The sequence below is a fragment of the Pseudonaja textilis genome, chromosome 16, assembly GCF_049901715.1.
Source record: "Pseudonaja textilis isolate UNSWEBS1 chromosome 16, rPseTex1.2, whole genome shotgun sequence".
NCBI lineage: Eukaryota > Metazoa > Chordata > Lepidosauria > Squamata > Elapidae > Pseudonaja > Pseudonaja textilis.
Genome location: NC_142005.1, coordinates 5,451,557 through 5,475,255, shown reverse-complemented (window position 1 = coordinate 5,475,255; position 23,699 = coordinate 5,451,557). Strand labels below are relative to the sequence as shown.

The window sequence follows — 23,699 nt, the reverse complement described above, 5'->3', positions numbered from 1 at the left end:
GTTGGTTCAAATACCGGTTCTGCGAACCAGGTGCAAATTTAACATTCGGTTCACCTGAAACGGTCCGAAACGGTAGAATCCCACCCCTGGGTCAACCCACAGTCCCCTTGTATCCTCTCAGCTATGTGCTTTGCCAGTAACATGCAGGTAATTCTTAAAAACAGAAGCCTCCTCTTCCCCTTGGAGGAATTTCCAGGCCATTTTGATCTAAAAGGGTGGCCTCCCAAAAACGAAGCAGGAAAACGGAAACCTTTTTCTCCCCTTAGAGAGGAATTTTCATACTGCTTTGGTCCAAAAAAGCCAGTCAGGGAGGCCTCCCAAAACTGAGGTTGGGAAATTCGAAGTCTTTTTCCCCCAACTTGGAGGAATTTTTGACATCCCCTTAACCCAAGGGACGCTGCGGCTCAGGGGCTAAGACGCTGAGCTTGTCGATCAGAAAGATCGGCAGTTCGGCGGTTCGAATCCCTAGCGCCGCGTAACGGAGGGAGCTCCCGTTCCTCGTCACGGCTTCTGCCAACCTAGCCGTTCGAAAGCACGTTCAAAAAATGCAAGTAGAAAAATAGGGCCCCCTTTGGTGGGTCCGTGCGCCTTTGGCATTTAGTCCTGCCAGCCACATGACCATGGAGACGTCTTCGGACAGCGCTGACTCTTCGGCTTTGCAACGGAGAGGAGCCCCGCCCCCTAGAGCCGTAAACGATTAGCGTGGATGCGCAAGGGGAACCTTTACCTTCAACCCAAAGGGCTGGCCTCCACAAAATGAGGTAGAAAAACGGTAGCCTCAAAAAGGCTGGGCTTTCAGAGTGGCTGATGATCATCCTTTCAATGTGACTCCCAGCAGGTAACAGCAAAGCAGAATCTCGCACGGTGGTCGGCCGCAAAGGAGAGAGCGCCCTTCTGCGCTGCGACCTGCTGAAGCCGGACGAGGCGAGCCCGCCTCTCTACGTCATTGAGTGGGTGCGATTTGGTTTCTTGCTCCCCATCTTCATCAAATTCGGGCTGTATTCCCCCCGGGTGGATCCAGACTACGTGGGTGAGTGAGTGGTGGTGGAGGTTCCAACGGGGAAAGCTGGCCTGGGATCGGTGGCGCAGCGTGGGAGGATGCCTGAGTCCTTTGGCAAAATAATCACCAGTTTTAATAACCCTGTTTCCCAGAAAATAGGACCTACCCTGAAAGTTAGTCCTAGCTTGAGTTTTACACGTGCACCCAATATAAGCCCTACTCCCAAAATAAGCTCTAATTAAAATTCCGCCTACTCCAGAGTATAATAATTAAGCTAGGGTGGGGATGAGGTGGTGGTGGAGCTGCCGTACTACTTACCTTTGGACAGTTATAGCCAGGCCTCACACATCCTGACACCTGCCATGCCGGCCCATCTCTTCTGCAGCCAGCAGGGCCGGCAAGGCTTTCCTGAAGGCCTCTATAACTGATAACAAAGCTCTGGATCGATCCTGTCTTCTGCAGAGGCCTTCAGGAAAGCCTTGCCAGATGCAGAAGACGTTTTGGAAGGCCTCTGACAGCGAAAAGGAGACCGGGGGCGACGTACGCAAGTGAGATTAGTCAGTGGATGATATCCCCCAAAAATAAGACCTGGTGCCTTTTTGGTGGCAAAAAATTATAAGACAGGGTCTTATTTGGGGGGAAACATGGTGTTATTTTAATAATGTCCGTTTAGATAGGACAGCTACTTGTCTGGAATTTTATAGGGTCTTCTATTTGTGTGAGGGGGTTGGTCTAGAAGGCTTCTGAGGTCTCTTCCAAATCCTGTTAAAGGTAGCCCCTCCAACCAAAATTTCTATTGCTAAGCAAGGCTTAGGGTTAAGTGAGTTTTGCCCCTTTTTTTAATGACCTTTCTTGCCACCGTTGTTAAGTGAATCACTGCTCTTATTAGGTTACACATAGGGTTGTTAAAGCGAATCTGGCTTCCCGATTGACGTAGCTGGTCGTAAAAGGGGAACACATGACCCCCAGGACACTGCGACCGACGTAAATATGAGTCAATGGCCAAGTGTCTGAACTTTGATTACGTGACTACCACAGGGGATGCTGGAACAGTCATTAAGTGTGAAAAATGGTCTTATGTCACTTTTTTTTCCAGTGCCATTGTAACTTTGGTCACTAAACGAACCATTGTAAGTCGAGGACTACCTGTATCTAAACTTTTGACGCCTTGTGGAAATGAAACCATAAGTTTGGAACTAACCTGGTTAATAGTATCTTGAGACTATTGTTGGCGGGAGGTTTAATTCCCCACATTTCATTTCATTTTCCAAAATAATTGCTCAATGAACTGTTTGTGTTCTGTTCTATTGGACAGTATTACTTGGTGTGTTGTGTGGATGCTTGTGTGTGCTTTACGAGGGATGGGGAATATTGGAGGGTGGAGTGTGTTTGGAGATTGTCGTATGTGTGCGTATTGGATCTGCTCTCTGGGTGTTACGTGAATTTCGTTGTATGTGTATAATGTGTATATTTGTACAATGATAATAAACTATTATTATTATTATTTGACACAAAAAATGACAGCGTACACAGCAAACAAGCTAACTATGCTGGGTTCGTATCACAAATCACTAGTCGAACACTTCCCAAGCGTTTAGGACTGCGTGATGTATCGGCGGATTATGCGAGCAGATCCCAGTAAGGTGGCCTTCTGCAGCTGACCAATGGTGATCTTGTCAGCGCCAATTGTTTTTAAGTGCTTGCCTAGGTCTTTAGGCAGAGCACCCAGTGTGCCCAGTACCACTGGAACCACCTGCACTGGTTTATGCCAGAGTCTTTGCAGTTCGATTCTCAAGTCCTGATATCTGGTGACTTTTTCAAGTTGTTTCTGTTGTCACCAGGTATGACAATGTTGACAATCCACACTTCCTTCTTCTCCACAATCGTGATATTTAGGGTATCGTGTTCCAAAACTTTGTCAGTTTATATTCGGAAGTCCCACAGTAGTTTTGCATGCTCATTTTCGACCACTTTTTCAGGCTTATGATCCCACCAGTTCTTTGCTACAGGCAGATGGCAGTTGCAACACAACTTCCAGTGGACCACCTGAGCGGCTGTGTTGTGATGTTGTTTGTAGTCAGTCTGAGCAAGTCTTGCAACAGCTTGCAACTGAGTCTTGCAACAAGCTCAGTATGTGATCGATGGTTTCCACTTCTTTGCAGAGGCCGCATTTGGCTTTGATTACAGTCGTTCTGATGGCTTATTCTTGGGCTGCAAGAATCAGGGCTTTTGTCTCTTCCTTTGGTGTTCCATTGGTTAGCCATAGCCAGGCCTTTTCCTTATCTACTTTTCCTTGGATCTTTTCAAGGAATTGTCCATGCAGTGCTTTAATAATAATAATAATAATAATAATAACAACAACAACAACAACAACAATAACAACAACAACAATAACAATAACAGCATTATATTATTATTATTTTTGTTGTTGTTGTTGTTGTTATTATTATTATTATTATTATTAGTCTTTTAATTCTAATGAAATGGTTACAGTGATCCTAGCAACAACACCACGTCTTCCCTTTTGATTTTAGAAACGAAAAGAACTTTCCTTCTGGATTTCTTCTGAAGCTCCATCTGTTAAACTTATTTAGTCATAAAGCAATTTAGTCCGTTCATTCGGAGGGCAAGAAGCAAAGTTCAGCCAGGCTGGGCGTGTTGTTTCGAATTGCAAAACCCCTAGGATAATTTCAGAAACAAGATAGCGCCATTCAAATGGTTCAAATAGTACCTTTAGGGTACTTGCCCAGCCCTGTGAATGAATAAAAGTCACACATTTTAATTTCATTGGATTGCAGATTCGATTGTTCTCTCTCTCTCTTTTTTAAGAGCTGCAGTAACCCAGATATTTGACAATCGTGGCCTTTTTGCAAAGAGAAACGGCCTTTTAATCTGTAGACATTGGACTGGGCTTGCCCAGGAGGGTGTGTTTGTGTTTGCGTTTGCAGACAAGTGTTGGCAATTTGGCTCTTATTTATCGATAGCGATGGCAAGATTGATTTAGGGGCAATGGAGCCTAAATCACCCAAGCAGAGAAGTATAAAATATTTTTTTAAGGTCAGGTCTGGAAGACAAGAATCCCAGGGAGAAGGTTCTAAGTGTTCATGTGGCACTACCACAAAATTGTACACACAATGTTCAGTATAGACCAAAGTTTCTCCACTTCAGCATCTTTAAGATGGGTGGACTTCAATTCCCAGGATCCTCCATCGAGCAAGTCTTGCTCTGCAACTTTAAGATGGGTAGACGTCGCTTCCCAGAATTCCCCAGCCAGCATGGATTCTGGGAGTTGAAGTCCACTGAACTTAAAAGTTGCTGAATTGGATTGTGATGGACTCTCGGAACAAGTTCTTGCATCCTTCTTTTTTCCACCCTCGGGGGCCAAAAAGAAGCAGGGTGGTAGTGGGAAATTCCAATCCCAGAACATTTCAAAAAACCCCGGTTATATCGATTTCACCATTGTTGGTTGCTTTCAGAAATAAACCCTTTCCTATTCCGAAATAAACCTTTTGAGAAAGCCTCAAAGTGATTCTCAAATGAGTTGGGGAATTTCATAGGTTCGGCAACGAAAAGGGGGAAAAAAAGGATTTTCCAGCATTCTCCTGAACGTTCTGGCATTCTCCAGAATGTTCCGGCATTCTCCGGAAGGTTCTGTTTTCAGGTCCTAGAATTTAGTGCCTTGTCTGACTTTGTGTCATTTCTGGGGAAGCTTCTTGGGCGTCGTTGTGTAGTGATGATAACCAAAAGTGACACAAAATCTGCTTCAGAAAAACTCTTTGGGTGGCGATGGTGGCCCCAAATGGCAGCCATTTGGTCTTTTTTTCTCTCTCCTTCTTTATCCCCTTGTGCTCTTTTCTTTTCTTCGCTTCCTTTTTTCTGGGTCAGGGATTTTTAAGAGGCGTCTCTGCTTCGATTGTCTGGCCAACCTTTTGAACCCTTTTCTTCTCTTAAACAACCGAGGGTGGGAATCCTTCTCAGGATTGTGAGCTCCTGCGGACTTGCTCAGGCTGGCTGCCTATGAATATCGGGAAATTGTCCTACTTTAATTGCTGCCTGTTTTTTCTTTGCATTCTCAAATACCTGCCAATTTGGTTTGGCAAACCTGAAATCTAGGCTGCAAAGAGGGGGTTTATTAAGCCAGACACTAGGTCGTGGTTTGCAAGGAAAGGAAGTAGGCGGGAAATCAGAAAATTCAGATTATAGTTTAGAGCTGGTTTCTCTTCAGAGAGTTTTGTCAGGAGTCCCTTGAAAATCCTAAACTAAGTTAGTTGGAGATTCAGTCTTTAGTGAAACCTACCTACCTACCTTCCTTCCTTCCTTCCTTCCTACCTTCCTACCTTCCTTCCTTCCTCCTATGCAAACTACCTTCCTCCCTTCCTTCCTTTTCTCATTCCTTCCTTCCTCCTCCTCCATTTTTCTTCCTTCTTCCATTCCTTCTTTCCCTTTCTTTCTCTCTCTCTCTTTCTTCTTCCCCTTTTCTTTCTTTCTCCTGTCTGTTTCTTTCTTTCTGTCTTTCTCCCACTCAATAAAATTTTTTATTGGCCAAGTGTGATTGGCCACACAAGGAATTTGTCTGGGTGCAAATGCTCTGGGTGTACATAAAAGAAAAGAGACATTCGTCAAGAATCATCAGGTACAACGTTTAATGATAGTCATAGGGTACAATAAGCAATCAAATCATACTAGGAAATAGTAAATAAAAATTGTTAGGATTCAAGTGACAAAATTACAGACATACAGTCCCAAGTGGGAGGGGATGGGTGATAAGGAGTGATGAGAAGATTAACAGTAACAGTAGTGCAAACTTTGTAAATAGTTGAACAGTGTTGAGGGAATTATTTGTTTAGCAGAGTGATGGCTTTGGGGAAAAATCAAACCATGTGATTATGGATGGTCCAGATGGCATTTAAAAAGGGTGGGGGGGAGAAACCCACCATATAACCAGAAACAAACACAGCATAAAAATCAAATTAAAAAGGGAACAAAATTGCTACATAACAAGAAACAAATACTAATATAAGAAAAATAAATTTAAAAAGGAACAAACTTGCCACATAACAAGAAACAAAAGCAATGTAAGGAAACAAAAAAGGGAAAAAAAATCCGCTATATAATTAGAAACAAATACAATACATAATTACCCATAAATAACAACATGGAGATAAGTAATATAGACAACGGATCTGCTTTCATGCTGCTAATATTTTCAGGGCTGTAGACCCCTGAATAGCTGGACTGGAAATAAATCAGTCAGCCAACTTTCTTTGTCCAAATTGTTTCCTAGGAATAAGCATGCAAAGATACGATAATATTTAATCTTGGCTTGCAAGTAAGTCAGGCTACTGTATAAACAGAGGTTTTTTTGTTTGATAAGCTGGGTGGCAGCAAACAGATAGAATAAAATTAAAAATGAATTGGCTTCGGTTTGTTTGTTCTTGATTGCCTGTATACACACAAATGTGAATACACCCTCAGAATCAGGCCACAATTAATCAGGATAGCTGAAGCTGAATATTCATACCGTATCCATATCATATTCAACTTCATTGCTCCCTCGCCCTGCCTCCAAATTTGCTTCTTTAATTTTGAATTCTTTTAAAGCAGCGTTTTCGGAACCTCGGATCGCTTGAAGATGAGTGGACTTCAACTCCCAGAATTCCCCACTCAGTTTGGCATTTAAGAATTCTGGGAGTTGAAGTCCATGCATTTTAAAGCCCACACTGCAAAAAAACTGCTTTAAAGAAAGAAACATATTCTGTATATTCTGCCTTTCAATACCACCATCTCCTTCATGGTTTACGCTCGGGGCAAGGGGGAATCTGTAGGCTCCGTAGCACGAAGCTTTCCTGGCAACGGGACTGAGGATTCGAATCCAGGACCGATTGGCCATAGCTGCACCCGCTAGGCTTTCAAAATTTCCACTAGGGAGACCCAGTCTCCCCCAAAAAGTGGGGGGTAAGCTTTGCTAGTGGATTGTTTTAGCTGTAGAGGGGGGTCTGCATAAATTGTATTGGTTGATTATGCTGCCCATCTCAACGATTCTGGGCGGCCATCTTGTTACCTGCAGGAAGGGTATAGCCATCATACTTTCAAAATCAGGTTGTTAGTTGCTCTTGGGGGAGTCCGTTGTAACTGTAAATAGTTGCTAAACGTTTAGTTGTAAGTCAAGGACTAACTGTAACCTGTAAAGACACTGGTTGGAGGCTGAGAGGCAATGGGAGCTTTGAATTAACGGAGTCGTTCCGTTTCCTCGTTTTGTGGTACGGTGGCCTAGAGGAGGCTGTGAGTTTGATCCTTGGCAGAGGCAGGTATTTCTCTCTCTGGGCTCGATGAGAAAAATATCTGCCGAACAAAACTCCGTATTGGCAACAGGAAAGGCATCCGGCCACTCAGCTCCGTTCAGTTGCCCAGACTCCACCCCGCAGGGAGTTATGGAGTTGGAAGAAGAAGGTGATGATTCTGTTTCCTCGTTTTACAAAAATGCAGGTCGTGTACGAATCCAAGCTGGGGCTTCCCTGCAGATTGACCGTCTGCGTGCCGAAGACCAGGGCTGGTACGAATGCCGGGTGCTGTTCCTCAACCGCCCCAACAACGATGACGAATTCCAGAATGGCACCTGGATTCACCTCATTGTCAATTGTAAGTCTTGAATGTCCCTTCTTTTTTTTTTCCCCCCCTCCCCTGACTGGGGTCAGACAGTAAGTGCGAAAAACATTCAATAGAACCGTGATCATGCTTCTCCTTTGGAAGTCCTCAGTTTACAACCGCAATTAGAACCGAAACTTCCATTGTTAAGTGAGTCATTTCTGATTTTGCATCCTTTTTATCTTCTGAGGAGCTTTTATACAGGATACCAGCAGGGTACCTGTGCTTTGCTACGAAACCATGTGATCGGACAAGACGCTCCAGAGTATAAGGCGCATCTTAGTTTTTGGGGAGGAAAATAAGGTGGGGGGGGGGAATTCTGCCTCTGCCTATCAGCATCCATTGGTATTCATCTGGCTAGCGTCCTATCTGTGTGTGAAAGAAATGAGGGCTGTTCGGAAATTGAAAGTGTCTTTGCTGTGTGAGCAAGGAGGAGACGGCAAGGAGCCTGGGCGTGACTTAGCTCAACTGTTCTGTACTAAAGCTGTTTGGTTGCTGTGAAACTGAAATTCCTCTCTTCTGCTTGTGTTTTGCACTTGGAACAGATTTCTTTCCAGGTGGGGGTGGGGGAGTAGAGCTCCTTAGCATCAGAGCGTGTTAATAATAATAATAATAATATAGGAAATATTCTAAATGCTCTAATGGTCATTTTGAAAAATCCTTTCTTAGTGAACACCTAGAAGCCAAGAGGAACTTACGTGCCGAATTTCAAGTTTGTAGGCTTTACGGTTCTGGAGATTTTGTGATGATGCCTGAGTGGTATTTCATTTTTATATAGATAGATAGATAGATAGATAGATAGATAGATAGATAGATAGATAGATAGATAGATAGATAGATAGATAGATAGATAGGCAGGCAGGCAGGCAGGCAGGCAGGCAGATAGATAGCAGAGGGGAGCTGGCACATAATACTCCCTTCCATAAGTTTCCTACTTTGGAAAAACTTTACCCATTTTATTTTGTTCTTTCCTTTGCAAAAAAAAAAAAAGCAACTGTTTTTTTCTTTCAAAGCAGACCAGAAAAGGGACTTAGCAAAGACTGTGACCATTGCAAAAAGGCTGTGACCATTTCACACCCACACACAGACACGCGCATGTTGATCCAAGGGTTTCTTGCCCTACAAACGTCGCTCTTGATTATTGACCTCACCTGCCATCTGCCGTCTTGCTTTGAACATAATCCTTGTTGGTGCTGTTTTGCTAAACCTCCCTTGTAATCTCCTCCCTGGTTAATTGTTGCTTTGTGGATGGCCAGCCTTGAACAGGGGGAGCGGGGGGAGACCCCTCTCAGTGGGTGGGCAGCAGCCTTGGATTTAAAATCGTCCACAAAGCAGAAGAATTTCATCTCGGCGGTTGACGGTGACCAGCAGGAAGTGTACCCAGTCGTGCTATAAGGTTCTAATATCCACGACGAAGTCTGTTCCAAAAGGATGTTAAACCCCCAAAATTTGGGATTTTGAACAGCGCAGAGTAGAGAGAGAGAGAGAGAGAGAGAGAGAGAGAGAGAGAGAGAGAGATGAAAGAATGGAGCGTGGGAATCTTAAAACCGTAGTTTCTATGCTTTCCTCAATCTTGTCTTGCAGCTCCCCCTGTCTTCCAGAAGACCCCACCAGCCTTGGTAGAAATCCAGGACCAAAAATCTGTCACCCTCTCCTGTTCGGCCACCGGCAACCCACCGCCTCTCGTCTCTTGGAAGAGAGACAGCCAAACCATTGACAATGGCAATGAAATGCAGGTGTGTTGTTTCCGGCGTGTCTGTTATAGCAGGGGTCCCTAAGCAACTGGGCCACGCAAACAGCGGACAAGTGTGCGCACAACTGTACTTGTGCAAGTGGTGGGACCCTCCCCTCCCCCCCCAACTGGTGCTCCAAGCTGGAAAGGTTGGGGATCACTCTGTTTGCAGTAAAACCTGGATTGAACCGCCTAATTGAAAGGAAGGGTCTGTTATTCCCAATGGTCCGTTAAATACAAAAGTACATCCTTGGCATCCGTTTAGAAAATGGCACACAGGTAATCCTTGACTTAACGACTACAATGGTGACCAGAATTTCCAGTGCTAAACAAGGAAGTTGTTAAGTGAGTCTGTGTGGATACCTGACCTGCTCCATCCAAAATCCATTAAATGGAGATCCGTTAAATCAGAACGTTGTGTTAAATCAGAGCGTTGTTCCGCCCAGTGGCCTGAAGACCGAGTTGTCTTCAGCAGGATACAGGTCAGCCTAAACCCATATGTTTGGTTTTTTTCCAGGTGAAAAATGGGACTCTCTTTATCTCTAGAGTCGAACGGACGTCGGCTGGCCTGTATTCCTGCCACGCCACCAATCAAGAGGGGGGGCTCATTCACACGACCCGCCTCCTCGTCCAAGGTAAGTCCTTCCTGACCTGGAGAGGTTAATGAACCAAAAGAAGAACCATACAATCAGTCGGAAGGGACTTTAAAGGTTGATAACGATTGTGGTGACTTGTGGTCGTAAGTCATTTTTTTTTGCAGTGCCCTTGCAACTTTGAACAGTCACTAAATGAACTGGATTTCTTGGATACAGGATTACCTGTATCCAAGAAACATCTGGACCATCACTTTAAATGGCTAGCATTCCGGTTAGATCGAGAGGCTGTCTTCAACTTGCAGCCATTCATTTAATGACCTCTGTTCTGCTCAGTTTCTGCAGAAATTACGAGTTTTCCGTCCTCTGTTTCTGCCAGGGCCACCGGTGATTGTGGTCCCTCCCAAGGACGTCACGGTCAACCTCAGCCAAGATGCCTTTTTCGCTTGCCGAGCTGAAGCCTATCCTGCCAATCTCACCTACAGCTGGTTTCAGGGCGGCACCAACGTCTTCCATCTCAGGTAAGTGTTCTGATCCAGCTCCCCAAACACGACAAACCTTTAAATCCACGGTTTCTTTTATTAGGAGCGCCGGCAGTTCCGGCAAACAGTTTCTCTCACGCCACAGGCTGACAAGTCTGTCTGGCAGGGAGATGAACAGTTGTCTACCACACCTATTTATCTCCGCCCCCCTGCCTTTGATCCCCAGAGCTAGGGTGGGGCTTTGCTAGGAGCAGTGGCTTTTCCATCCCAAGGGCCGGCTCATAGATTTCCACTCTCTCCTCTCCTCTCGGCCTTCTGCACATCCGTGTATCAGGCACTGGACCCGGTGTCCCTCTTCTTCTTCATCAGCCACCTCCAGACCTGGGGGCTGTTGACTTTCCACCTGAGGGCTGACGGACGGCTCAGGCTCCACCTCTGTTTCTTTACCGTCTCCATTCCCCCTCTGAGCTCTCAGGTTGTCTTGATACTTGACCCTGACTTGGAGGGGCTGATGGCCAAGAGGCCACAACAGTAAGAAAAGGAAAAGGGAAAACAAAAAAAAGAGAGAATTCTCTCTTAAAGTGGCCAAGTTTGGAGATCCCCTGATCTAGAATGACAATACGGCTGTCTCTCGATGCTTCTCCCGTTTGACTTCCTTTTTCCTTCCTGGCCTCCAGCCATCTCCGCTCACGGATTCAAATCCTGGTGGATGGAAGCCTTTTGGTCCAGAAATCGACCCCGGAAGATTCGGGAAAATATACTTGCATTCCCAGCAATGGGCTTTGGAAATCGCCATCCGCTTCTGCCTTCCTTACGGTTCTGTGTAAGTGCTGCCTAATTACGATCGTATCTTCGTTACCTCGGATCATTCGCTGGTACCGTAGAAAATGACCTGAATGGGGTTTGAGGTGAAGAGATATCCTTTCCTTATTTTGCATTTTGTGGGGTATCCGTTGGATTCATTCACACACACACACACACCCAAAGGAATCTCACCATTTAATAGTGGCAAGATTACACCCAAACAATGATATCAGCACTTTGCCAATAGCCTAATTCAAGTCTTTAACAGAATAATGGACCACCCCTTCATGGTCCACCCCTTGACCTCGTGGTTCTAGTCCCAGGGACCTCAGCCTCCTTGTCCTCCTGTTCTGCCACTTACTTTCTGTCCACCTCTTCATCTCATAATCCCACCTCTGCCATCAACTCCTTTTCACGAGATCTACATTCTTTCTATCTTCTTAGTCCACCCCTTGGGCTCACAATCCTAGTCCCAGGGATCTCCCAATCCCCAAACCCCTCTGTGATGACCTGGGGCATGGCACAAAGGCAACACAGTCAGATAAGCCAGGGGTCCCCAACCACCAGTCCCTGGACCGGTACCGGTCCGTGGATCATTTTTTACCGGGCCGCATAGCTTGAGCGCCACCATCTTGTTTTGACGGCGCTTCCGGGTTTTCAGTTGCTTCCAGGTTTTCAGTTGGAAAGCGGCGTTTGGGTGCTCACGCCTTAGTTTCGTCGAGGGGGGGGGGGGCGGCTTCGAACGAAGAGCCGTCCTGATGGCGGTGGAGTCTCGTGTTACTCAGGTACCGGTCCATGGAAGAATAAATAATCGTGAAACTGGTCCCTGGTTCAAAAAAGGTTGGGGGCCACTGAGATAAGCAATAAGAGTCCCTTTATCAGCTCCAACTTTGCCCCCAATGTCCTGGTTACCTTCTGGGCTGGAGAAAAAACTCCCAGGAACAGCCTTTTTGGTTGCAGAGAATCAAGTCCAAAACAGGGTCAACACAAACTAACTATAAGTCCAATCAAGATGAGGTAATTAGTCCGGCAGGGCAGGAGAAGGAATTCCAGATGTGAAGGAACAGCAGTAATTCAACACAGTTGGGAGGATGCCAGGAACAAAGTCAACACAAGATAAACTCACGTTTGTTCCCCGCAGATGCCACACTCAGCCTGCATCTCTTTTAAACTCTCTTCCCAGCTGCGGCTAATGAAGGGAATCAGGGCCCTTTCCTCCCCCGTAAGCCACACAACCCACGTTGCTCCCTTCTCCGTTCCTCCCTGCATGTGCCCTAGGATGAAGCGGGGGGGTGAGCCTGGGTCTTCCTCTCCCCTGCTCTGCCCAGCCAGACTTTGCCCTTCTACAGCCACCTCCACAGCCAACGGAGCCGCACTCCCACTCCCTGTGTCAGCTGTTCGTCTTCCTCCTCGGATTCAGACTCCAACAGGGACATGACACCCTCCTTTGGTTACCCCCTAGTCCTTCTAGCTTCCCTCCCTAATATCCCTGACCTCGCCATCCCACCGTTGACCCCAAGCTGTCCTCCACCTGAACAGACCCAGCTCAAGTCGCTAAGATGCCTCCAGAGACCTTTCTGCCAATCGGTATGCAAGGCATAATCCGGTGCCCCAGCAGAGCTAACCCTCCCCTGCTCTCGGTCAGCTGGATCAAAGACGGGCAGCCGCTGGAGATTGGCAAGGTACGTTTTGGGAGGCTGGGGCACCCTCTTCCCCCACCCCCAAGCATTTTTGGTGTTTTCTCCCATTCTTTTTCTGAGCCCCTGCATTCTCCCTCTCTTGCAGTTCCCAGGTTGGTCCCTGAAAACCGATGGGACGATAATCATCGCCACAAGCAACGATGACGCCCTGGGCGTGTACGCCTGCACCCCGTACAACAGTTTTGGAACAGCTGGTATTTCCACACCCACCCGGGCTCTCCTCAAAGTGAGTAAGAAATTGCGAGACAAAAATACGAATATGGATGAGAGAAATTACGAAAATTCAATCAGAATTTAGGGCAGAAATGTTTTTATTGGGAATAATAAAAGGTGAATACGCAAAAGGAATAAAATGTAGTGTTTGCACAATGCTGGAAGGATCGTCAAATGCCAGTAGAAAATTTGATAATCCAAAAAGTCTTCGATTGCACTGAAATGGACAAACTTACCCTAAAACTAAAAGAAAAGGAAGACTCAAAATATTATACAGTCTGGGAAAACTTGTATAATTGGATAAATAATAGAAACCAGCTAGTAAATAGATAAGGAAGGGAAAATATAAAGAGGTTATAATAAGAGTATTAACCAGATATATGAAATAAGTATTGGAATATTGTTTGATAAGAAAGCACCGTCTAAGAAATTTGAAATTTATATGTCCTATGTTTTTGGTTTTGTTTTTAACGAAATGTTTTGTATTTTGTATATATCTTTTTAACATTTAATAAAAAGTTTATTTAAAAATTTAAAAAAAGAATGAAAGAAAGGAGGGGGGAGGGAGGACAAAATGAACTCTCCATAAAACATTCGAGGCGTCTCCATCTCTCGTAGTGCCGGCAGAGATGTGTGGGTTCTAGATCACCCAACTCTGGCAATTTTGAGACGCGTGGATTTCAACTCCCATTTAAGCCGTTTATCGGCGGTTTTTCTAGGAAATGTTCTGCTGCCCTGGTTAGACCATACCTGGAATACCCATGTCCAGTTTTGGTCACCGCGACATAAAAAAAAAGTTGTTGAGATTCTAGAAAGAGTGCCGAGAGGAGCAAGGCAAACGAAAAAGGATTCGGAGGCTAAATCATATACTCAGCGGTTGTGGGAAATGGGAACTTGGTGTGTCCAGTTCTACAACGAGAAGGACTCGGGGTGATACGATAGCCGTCTTCCAATATTTGAGGGGGTTGCCCCAGAGAAGTGGGGGATCAACCTAATTTCCAAAGCATCTGAAGGCAGGACAAGAAGAAATGGATGGAAACTTATGGATGGAAAGATAGAAATAACATCAAACTATGGTGGGATTTCCTGACAGTTAGGACAATTAGTGGAATGGCTTGTCTCCAGAAATTGTAGGTGCTCCATTACTGGAGATTTAAGAAGAGACAAGACTGAAGTCTGAACTAGTATAGGGTCTCCTGCCAGAGAAGGGGGATGGACTGGAAGACCTCCAAGGTCCCTTCCAACTAAGTTAAGAACAACTTCTGTATTCTCTTCTTAACGGCGGTGTATGTTTTCTGTGGAATACAATTTTTCAGGACCCTCCCACGTTCACCCTTCGGCCCAAAGAGGAATATTTCCAGGAGGTGGGTCGGGAGTTGCTAATTCCATGCGTGGCTCAAGGAGACCCCCTACCCATCACCTCTTGGACGAAAGTGAGTCGCAGATTAGTTTTGCACAAACTGGACAGTTCCTGAGAGTTTACTTTACTTTATTGTCACTGCACCTTGTACAATGAAATTAAATAACACCTTCAGTGTACAATTTCTGACTACGAAAATAAACACAAACAAACATCCTTCACGTTCTATACAATTGAATTGAAAACCTCTGATATTGCATTCATATCACACTATACAGTAGAATTCAATAGAGCTACTGCTATACTATACTACTGGAATAGAAGCTGTTTTTCAGCCTATTTGTCCGTTTTTTTATTCTGTACCGTCTGCCAGAGGGTAATAGTTCAAAAAAAAAAAGATTCCCAGGATGAGATGGATCTTGGAGGATGTTTTGAACTTTCTTAAGGCAGCGGGAGCTCTAAAGCTCTTCCAAAGAGGGGAGAGGGCAACCACTGAACAAATGTCTCGCTTAAGAACTGGAATTTTTTAGTTTTATTGTCATTGCCTCTTGTACAATGAAATTAAGTACCGTTTTCAGTGTATATTGTGAGTAGAAAATAAAACGCAAACACACATTCTTCATTCTACACTGAATTGAAATCCCCTGATATTGCATTAATATTGTACTATACAGTACAATTCAGTAGAGTTACTGGGATAGAAGCTGTTTCTAGACTATTTGTCCTTGTTTTTTATTATCCTGTACCGTCTGCCAGGTGGGTAATAGTTCAAAAAAGGGTGCCCAGGATGAGATGGATCTTTAAGGATTCTTTGAACTTTCTTAAGGCAGAAGGAGCTATCAAGAGGTGACAGGGCAACCAATGATCATCTGGGCAATAACGTTCACCCTCTGGAGCGCTGCGGTATCTGCCCTGGTGCAATTGGCAAACCATACAGAGGTGCATAGATTTGGTAGTTTAAAAAAGTTGAGCTTTTAAGACTGCCTGTTGCATGCCGAACCTACCCAGCTGTCACCTCTCAAAACAGAATATTAAAACTTGGGGGCAAGGGGGGAATATCACTTAAATGACCGCTTTGCAGAGCGACAGAGATGCCGTTCCCGATGCGGGCCGTTAAGGGAGGACTTTCTTGTATGTAACACAGTTGGGTTGCTTTGTTCGTTTGGCAGGTGGGCAGCAAGACCCTGGCCAGCGCGCAGGTGGGCACGAACGGCAGCCTGATCCTGCAGCCACTGACGAAGGAACAGCATGGCTTGTGGGAATGTGCCGCCAACAACGGCGTGGCCAGGGTTAGTGCCACCACCACTGTCTACGTCTTGGGTGAGTTCTCAACTCAGAGGGCAGGGCAGCTGAGGTCCCTAACCACCTGGGACCCTATTGAGAAACGTTTCGGTTTCAAGACAATTTTTGCGAGGAACCGTCGTGTTCGAGCAGGTGCATCCAATTTGCTCTTGGTGTCCTCCGTGGTCACTAAACGGGGCAGGACGCTCGTTGTGATTGGGAAGTACGCCTGAGCCTTGACTTAACAACCACAGTTGAGGCCCAAATTTCCGTGGCTAAGGGAGGCGGTGCTTAAGTGAGTTCTGCCCCGTTTTATTCCCTTTCTCCCCGCAGTTCTTAAGTGAATCACTGCAGTAGTTAAGTTAGACATAGTGGGCAGGCTCCATTACGGTCATTAAGTGGAGGTCTTGCCCATTCATCAGAGTCAACAATGGAAGGAAAACTCCAGATTAGTTGTACCCTAAAATAGGGGTCGCCAACCTTGTGGACCTCAGGGACCACCAAACTCATAATTTTAAATCCTGAGGACCAGAGACCCTGGGAAAATCCCCCAAAAAGTCTGCAGGAAAATTCCCCACCCTGTTCTCCTACCGATCGATTGTTCTTTATTTGGGATCGCTGGATATCGTCTCCAGCTCCGTTCTCGGAGTGGAGGGGAGAGAGAGAGAAAGAAAGAGAGACTTTTGGCTTCATGCAAGGAAAACAGCAGATGCAGCAGAAATCTTCCTTTCTCTCCCCCAAACTCCACCAGAAATGAGTCTTCATGAGACTTGTCGTGCCGGCACAGCCTCTTGGAGCAGGAGGCCTTGCAGGGTCCCAAAGACTCATTTCTGGAGGAGTTTGGGGGAGAGAAAGAAAGACTTTGGCTGCTTTCCTTGCGTGCAGCCAAAAGCAGAAGAAGAAAAAAGCAGAAAGCAGCAGCGGACTCTGCAGACGACCAACATTTTCTCGTGGACCACCAGTGGTTCCCAGCCCATTAGTTGGCGATCACCTCCCTAAAAGACAGCTCTATTCATACTTTATCATGCTGGATGCTGTGATTTTTATTTTTATTTTTTAAATGCCAGTCAGGGAGGTTATAAGAGAGTTACCTTTTTTTTTTTTTTGGTACACACACAAAAAAAGGCAACCAAACGAATCTGATAGATTTGATTCACTAAAAACCTTCCCTAAATTCACCCTACAGTTTCCCAATTGATCCCAACCAATGCACAACATCACAAGCCCCAAATCCAAAGGGGACCCCAGGACGCTGCAACCGTCATAAATACGAGTCAGCTGCCAAGCCTCTGGATTTTGATCACGTGACCAGGGGGATGCAGCAAAGATCATAATGTGAATAAACAGGCATCAGTCACTTTTTCCCCATTGTAACTTCAAACAGTCCCTAAACGAATGGTTGTAAGTCAAGAACTACCTGTTGTTATACCCCGAAATTCTGTCGGGCAAAATCACACCCTTAAATCTCTTTATTGATGTCCTTCCGCTGAATTAACTGATGCAGCTCCCTTTCTCCCCCCCATGTCAGGTACCAGTCCCCACGCCGTGGTCAACGTGTCCGTGTGGCCCCTACGACAAGCAGTCAATGTAACCTGGGAACCAGGGTTTGATGGGGGTTATTTCCAGAGATTCAGCATCTGGTACACGCCAATGTAAGTCTTTGGGGCTGTTCTCTGTCTCCGTCTCAGCTGTCCTATTTCCCTCTCTCTTTCTGTCAATATTAAAAATACTATCCAGAGGTGTCATCCAAAAATTCCATCTGCATTTCTGTTGTATGAAATTCGTCCCTCTGTTTTAAGCTGGCATTGGGGTGGGGGTGGGGTGGCTCCATGTTTTTCTCTTTTTTTTAACACACTTTTGTTTCAAAAAAGTTGTATTAAGTTATAGAGTATTATAAAATACGAAAGTAAATAGAAGAACAGTGGGAGGGGAAAAGGGGAAGTGAAGAGAGGAAAGATAGGTAAAAGGTAATGGTTCCCCTTGCACATACGTGCTACTCGTTTCTGGCTCTAGGAGGCGGTGCTCATCTCCGTTTCAAAGCCGGAGAGCCAGCGCTGTCCAAAGACGTCTCCGCGGTCATGTGGCCAGCATGACTAACCGACGAAGGCACACGGAACGCCGTTCCCTTCCCACCAAAGGGGTCCCTATTTTTCTACTTGCTTTTTTTTGAACGTGCTTTCGAACTGCTAGGTTGGCAGAAGCTGCTGGGACAAGGAATGGGAGCTCGCTCCGTGATGAGGCCTAGGGATTTGAACCGCCAAACTGCCGACGTTTCTGATCGACAAGCTCGGCGTCTTAGCCACTGAGCCACCGTGTCCCTTGGTGGGAGGGCAGGGAAGAAAAAAAGAAGCATTGACTTCCGACTCTGTTGCAGTGAAACAAGGCATTAACAACAAATCACAGTTTTTTGCTTTTCTATCATGGTGCGAGCGAGTCGATTCTATAAAGATCTGTCGATCTAATCTGTAAAACCCAAAGTCGGAGTTACATTCTTGTCCACGTGGAAGAGAATGTGGAAAAGAAGCGGCTTCCACGTGGAAACGAAAAGCACTTGCGTTGTTTTCTTTTTGTCAAAGCGGGTCCCGTTTTGCGATTTCCGCCAACTTGGGTAACCCTGGTAGAAATCAAACTGTCCTTCCGTGACATCACGCTGTTTGTTTGAATGGTAGATTGAGACGCCTGAACCGGCCCCACCACGACTGGGCCTCGTTGCCGGTGCCTGTGGGGGCTTCCCACATCCTGGTGGAGAACCTCCGGCCAGATATGAGCTACCAGTTCAGCGTCTTGGCTCAGAACAAACTCGGCAGCGGTCCGTTCAGTGAAATCCTCTCCATCGCGCCTCTGGGTGAGAAGCTGTAACCGCTATGCTCGGGGGCGGGAGGCTGGTTTCTTCCAGTTCTAATAACCGGGGTTCTGGTTAGCATAGACAAAGGAGAAAGGTAGGATAGCCAGGCCTTCTAGGCCTGTGATGGCGAACATATGGCGCGCATGCCACAAGTGGCACACAGAGCCATTTGCACCAACATGCGAGCCGTAGCAAAGGTACCTCATTGCATGTGTGCGTGTCTCACAGCTGATTTTTCGGTTGATTTGAGGCCTTTTTTCAGCCTTCCAGAGGCTTGGAAAAAGCTTTTGCAAGGCTTTTCAGGCCAAATTATAGGCCCATTTCGTCACTTCCTGTAATACCGGAAGTGATGAAATGGGCCTATAATTCATCCTGAAAAGCCTTCAAAAGGCTTTTTCCAAGCCTCTGAAAGGCTGAAAAAGGCCTCAAACCAGCCGAAAAATCAGCTGTGAGGCGCAGTGCAGGTAAAGGGGTGGGGGCTGGGGATTACGTGCACATGGGCAGGGGGTGTGGGGGGCGCATTGCATACTGGGTGCTGCATGCGAGTGCACGTGCGCTGGTGTGTGCGCAATTTTTGGCACAGGAGCCCCAAAAAGGTTAGCCACCACTGTTCTAGGCTGTTGACCAGGTCAAGAAAGAGTCCCAAGGGGGATCCAGAAATACAAGAAGTCCTCAACACAAAGTCGACCGCAATGGAGTCCAAAAGTTCTGTTTGCTAAGCGAGACAGTTGCTAAGTTGAGTTTCGCTTCACCTTTCTTGCCACCGCAGCTAAGCGAATCGCCGCATTTGATCAGTTAGTCATCTAGTTGTTAAGTGAATCTGGCTTCCCCATTAAATTTGTTGGGTCAATAGGTCGTAAAAGGGGACCGCGTGACCCTGGGACAATGCAGCCATCATAAATATGACTCAGTTGGCCAAGCGTCCGAATTTTTGATTGCGTGATCACGGATCGTAAGTATGAAAAACGGTCATCGGTCACTTTTTTTCAGCGAGTGTTTTTCCGGTGAGACCAGTCTTACCAGGGCAACCTGGTCTACCCAATTAGGGGACGGGGCCTACTGCTTCCGCTTTCTCCTTTCAGCCCCAATCCAGGAGCAGAAAGGACGCAGAGAGGCGCTTTCGCGACAATTTGTTTCCCTTTATTTGTTTGTCGATAACACAAATTCAACCCTTTTTTTTCAGTGCCATTGTAACTGGCACTTAGATCGCAAAACAAACTGTTGTAAATCGAGGAACTGCCTGTCGTAAACGCAGAATTTTGGGCAGAATTTGAGTTTCTTTCTCACCCGTCCCTCTTTCCCGGGACTGCAGCTCCTTCAGGAGTGCATCACTCATTTATCACCAAAATCAGGTCTTTATTCTAACCTTTATAAATAAGATGAATATGGATTCATCGTGCCAGTGGGTGCCCTCATAATGTTTCTGACTTCCCTCTCGGGGTGCATGGTTGAAAAGGCAAACGTACTGCACCGTGCCAGCGTGCCTTTCCTCCACATACAAGCGACGTGGAAAGCCAATCAGTCAGTCCACTGGTAGTCCTCAGCTTATGATCACAGTGGAAACCAGAATTTCCATTGTTAATCTTCTTAAATGAGCTGCACCCAATTTTTTGACCCTTTTTTAGCCACGGTTGTTAAGCGAATTGCTGCTGTTGTTAAGTGAATCACAGCCATTAAGCGAATCCAGCTTCCCCCGTTGACTTTGCTCGCCGGAAGCCGGCTAGGAAGGGTTGCAAATGGTGATCATTTGGGATGCTGCAGCTATTGTAAACATATGCGGGTTGCTAAGCGCCCAGATCTTGATCATGTGACTGTAAGGATGCTGCAACGGTCATAAGTGCGCAGACTGGTCATCATTCTCTTTTTTCCCAGCGGTATTGTAACAAACAGTCACTAAACGAATGGTTGTTAAGACAAGGATTACCTGTATTTTGCAAGAGTCAGCCAAGGAGGAAGACCTAGAAAGATCAAAGCAGTCTGCGTCCTTCCTCAAAGCAACCCTCTTCTTCTTCCTTTTTCAGGGGTCCCCACTCAGGCTGCGCCCCCCATCCTTCCAACCACGGCCTCCCTGGTCTTCCTTCCCCCACCCCAGTTCCTGAGGTCCAACGAGACCACACGTGGGGTCCTTCTCCTGTGGGAACCTCCGCTCCACGATCCTACAGCCTTAATGGGATATTCCCTGGAGCTGCGGCAGAATCGGGGGAAGTGGGAGGTGCTGAGTGGCTCCATTCCCAGCTCCGAGACCCAATTCCTGGTGCCTGGACTCATCAAGGTGAGCCTCGTCCCAGTTCCACCTTTGCAAGCCCCTGTTTTTTTCCTCAGCCCCCAGAGGGATGGGGGTTCGCATGAGGAAAAGTGTATTTATTTAAGCACAGTGTTTCTTAGCGTTGGCTACTTGAAACTGGGTGGACTTCAACTCCCAGCATTCCTATGTCTGACTAGGGAATGCTGGGAGTTGAAGTCCACCCATTTTAAAGTTGCTACGGTTGAGAACATTAATAAAACCTCAAAACGAGAGCGTTTTATCCAGCTCAGCGTTATCTGCTGGCCCTATTCCTCCACAGTTTTATTTTTATTTGCGCGCATAATGCCTTGGTCTGTTGCTTGCTCGTCGTGATGAGATAGCATCCACTTTGGCGGGCGGACCTAATGTCCATCGGCTAATTCTTCCCCTTTCCAACGCAGGATACCTTCTATGAGTTCCGCCTGATGGCCTTTGCCGGTAGCTACGTCAGTTACCCCAGTAACGTGGTCAATGTTTCCACCACGGGTAAGTCCGGCGACATCTGGCATATGATGGGCTAGTCAATCTTGATGCCTAGCCAAGGATGCGGTTCAACTTGATTGAATTGTCTGATTGAATCTAAAACTGTGTTTCTCAATGCTGGCAACTTTCAGAAGAGTGGACTACAACTCCCAGAATTCCCCAACCAGCCACCATGTTGTCTGGGGGATTCTGGGAGTTGAAGTCCACCCATCTCAAAGCATGCTGGTTGGGGGATTCTGGGAGTTGAAGTCCACCCATCTCAAAGCATGCTGGCTGGGGGATTCTGGGAGTTGAAGTCCACCCATCTCAAAGCATGCTGGCTGGGGGATTCTGGGAGTTGAACATTTCCAGAGTTGAGAAACCTTATACTAAAAAAATCTCGTTGATATAGAAGTAATTCTTCATTTTTCTAAAATTCCGAATTATATTAACAGTTTCTGACTAGGTTAGCTCAGGAAAATTTATCCCCCTCTTTATTTTTTATCCTACTGCTCCCTTGTTTGCAGTAATCAACCTCTTTTTTGATTCAGCTTTGCCTCTGCTCCTAATTTTTGTCATAGGACGTATCACTTCAGTAATGCTTTAGTTATTTAATATTTTATATAATTGATAATACTTTAGTTACCGATTTATTAAATAGGCTGAGCCTTGGACAAGAAATGGCCTGAATGAGTGTCAAACAAGCTTGGTGTGTTGTATATGAATGGTACATATTTAATTCAGATGCTGAAGCTCAAATACTTTGGACACTTAATCAGAAGTGTGTAAACGAAGACTAAATCATCCATGTATTGACAACGATTAAATCATGGCAATTGGACCAAAGCTTGTTAATCTGAGATGTTTCGTTACTCATCCAAATAACTTCATTAGTCAAAATAGAATTAAAAAAAACAACTAGGCAGGGAGTTAGAGAATCATTGGAATGTACTAACTATAGCCAACTACTCTCTGACTAATTTGGATTAGTCACTAAACCATGGTCACTAAACAAACCGCCGTAAAGCCGAGGTCCACTTGTAATTGACACAAGGAAGATGCATGTGGGCAAACTCCGGAGATGATGGATGACCGAGGAGCCTGGAGTGCTGTGGGGTCCATGGGATCGCGAAGATAAGTGGCCAAAAACGACAATGTTTTTTTGATTGCTCTCGCTTTGCTTTGGCGTCCGCAGGGATGGAAGTGTACCCTTCTCGCACCCAGCTCCCTGAGATGCTACCCCAACCTGTGCTGGCCGGTGTGATTGGGGGCGTCTGCTTCCTGAGCACGGCAGTCATCTTCAGCACCATGGCCGCCTGTGTCATGAACCGGAGGAGACAAGCCCGTCTCCGCAAACGCAGGCAAGGTAAGAGCCGCCGCCCCCCAAAAAGTGGACCAAAACAACTGGACCAAAGTTTATTAAAATTGGGGCTTTTTTTTTTTTTTTACTCATCTGGGTAACGTCTTCAGTCAAAATGAGAATTTTGGATAGGCAGAAAGTCGTTGGAATAGACTTAACTCTTGCCATATTGACTGCGGGGGGAGTTTATTGAGGTATTAAGATTTAAGAGCTGACCAGAAGCAGTAATAGCTGCCATCTGCTGTAAGTCTGATGAAATAAGAATGAATCAGCATAGTATGGTTTTTTTTCCCCTTTAAGATGGGTTCTACCCCTTTAAGAGGTGTTTATATAAAGCAGCCATTAGAGGGCGTGTTCTCTCTCCTTGTGTCGGTATTCATTGCAGAGTTCTCCGTGTAGAGATAAGAAGAAGATTGATTGCTTGTCAGGTATTTTGCCTACCACATATATTTCTGGATAGGTCTTGTATATTATCCACTGTTAAATGTCTAAGTTTCTTGTGCGCTGTATTTTGCTCCTGGGTTGTCTCATAACGGTAGTCACGCTGCAAACAGTCTGATAGGTTCCTCCCCAAAATGGAAATCAATATGTAAACGCTCAATCATCCAGGCTGAAAGTACCTGAAAAGTTTATTTTCTGACTTTTAAGGAGGAACTCCCTTACAGTCTTGTTTGGCAACAGTTAGTACATTCCCATGATTTTCATTTTGATTGGATGAGTAACAAAACATCTCTGTTTTAATAAACTTTGGTCCAGTTGCCATGATTTCAACTTTTGTGATACTTTTGTGATACTTTTGTGATACTTTTGTGATAATTGACGTACCAGGAGAAGGAGGAGGTATGGTATGGTGGACAGCCGTTTGCTAAGCTGCCTATTCTGAAAGGATGTTTGGGCCTAATGTGGATTTTTGAGCCTCGGAGAATCTTTGTCATATT

At 45.7% G+C, this 23,699-nt stretch overlaps 1 protein-coding gene across 3 annotated transcripts in view; it reads left to right on the top strand.

Moving 5' to 3' along the window:
• The window catches only part of IGSF9 (immunoglobulin superfamily member 9), a 35,443-nt gene that overhangs the window by 4,913 nt on the left and 6,831 nt on the right, over positions 1–23,699 (top strand). For 2 of the 3 annotated variants that reach the window (XM_087913640.1, XM_087913642.1), the window contains 15 exons: positions 836–1,030; positions 7,487–7,639; positions 9,230–9,381; positions 9,895–10,012; positions 10,350–10,491; positions 11,130–11,275; positions 12,796–12,938; positions 13,042–13,182; positions 14,486–14,602; positions 15,699–15,849; positions 17,339–17,462; positions 18,480–18,655; positions 20,677–20,927; positions 21,341–21,425; positions 22,597–22,767. In XM_087913640.1, coding sequence (XP_087769766.1) covers positions 836–1,030; positions 7,487–7,639; positions 9,230–9,381; positions 9,895–10,012; positions 10,350–10,491; positions 11,130–11,275; positions 12,796–12,938; positions 13,042–13,182; positions 14,486–14,602; positions 15,699–15,849; positions 17,339–17,462; positions 18,480–18,655; positions 20,677–20,927; positions 21,341–21,425; positions 22,597–22,767 — 2,265 coding nt within the window. The remainder of the gene's footprint in view (positions 1–835; positions 1,031–7,486; positions 7,640–9,229; positions 9,382–9,894; positions 10,013–10,349; positions 10,492–11,129; positions 11,276–12,795; positions 12,939–13,041; positions 13,183–14,485; positions 14,603–15,698; positions 15,850–17,338; positions 17,463–18,479; positions 18,656–20,676; positions 20,928–21,340; positions 21,426–22,596; positions 22,768–23,699) is intronic. The other variant, XM_087913643.1, reaches the window with a different exon arrangement.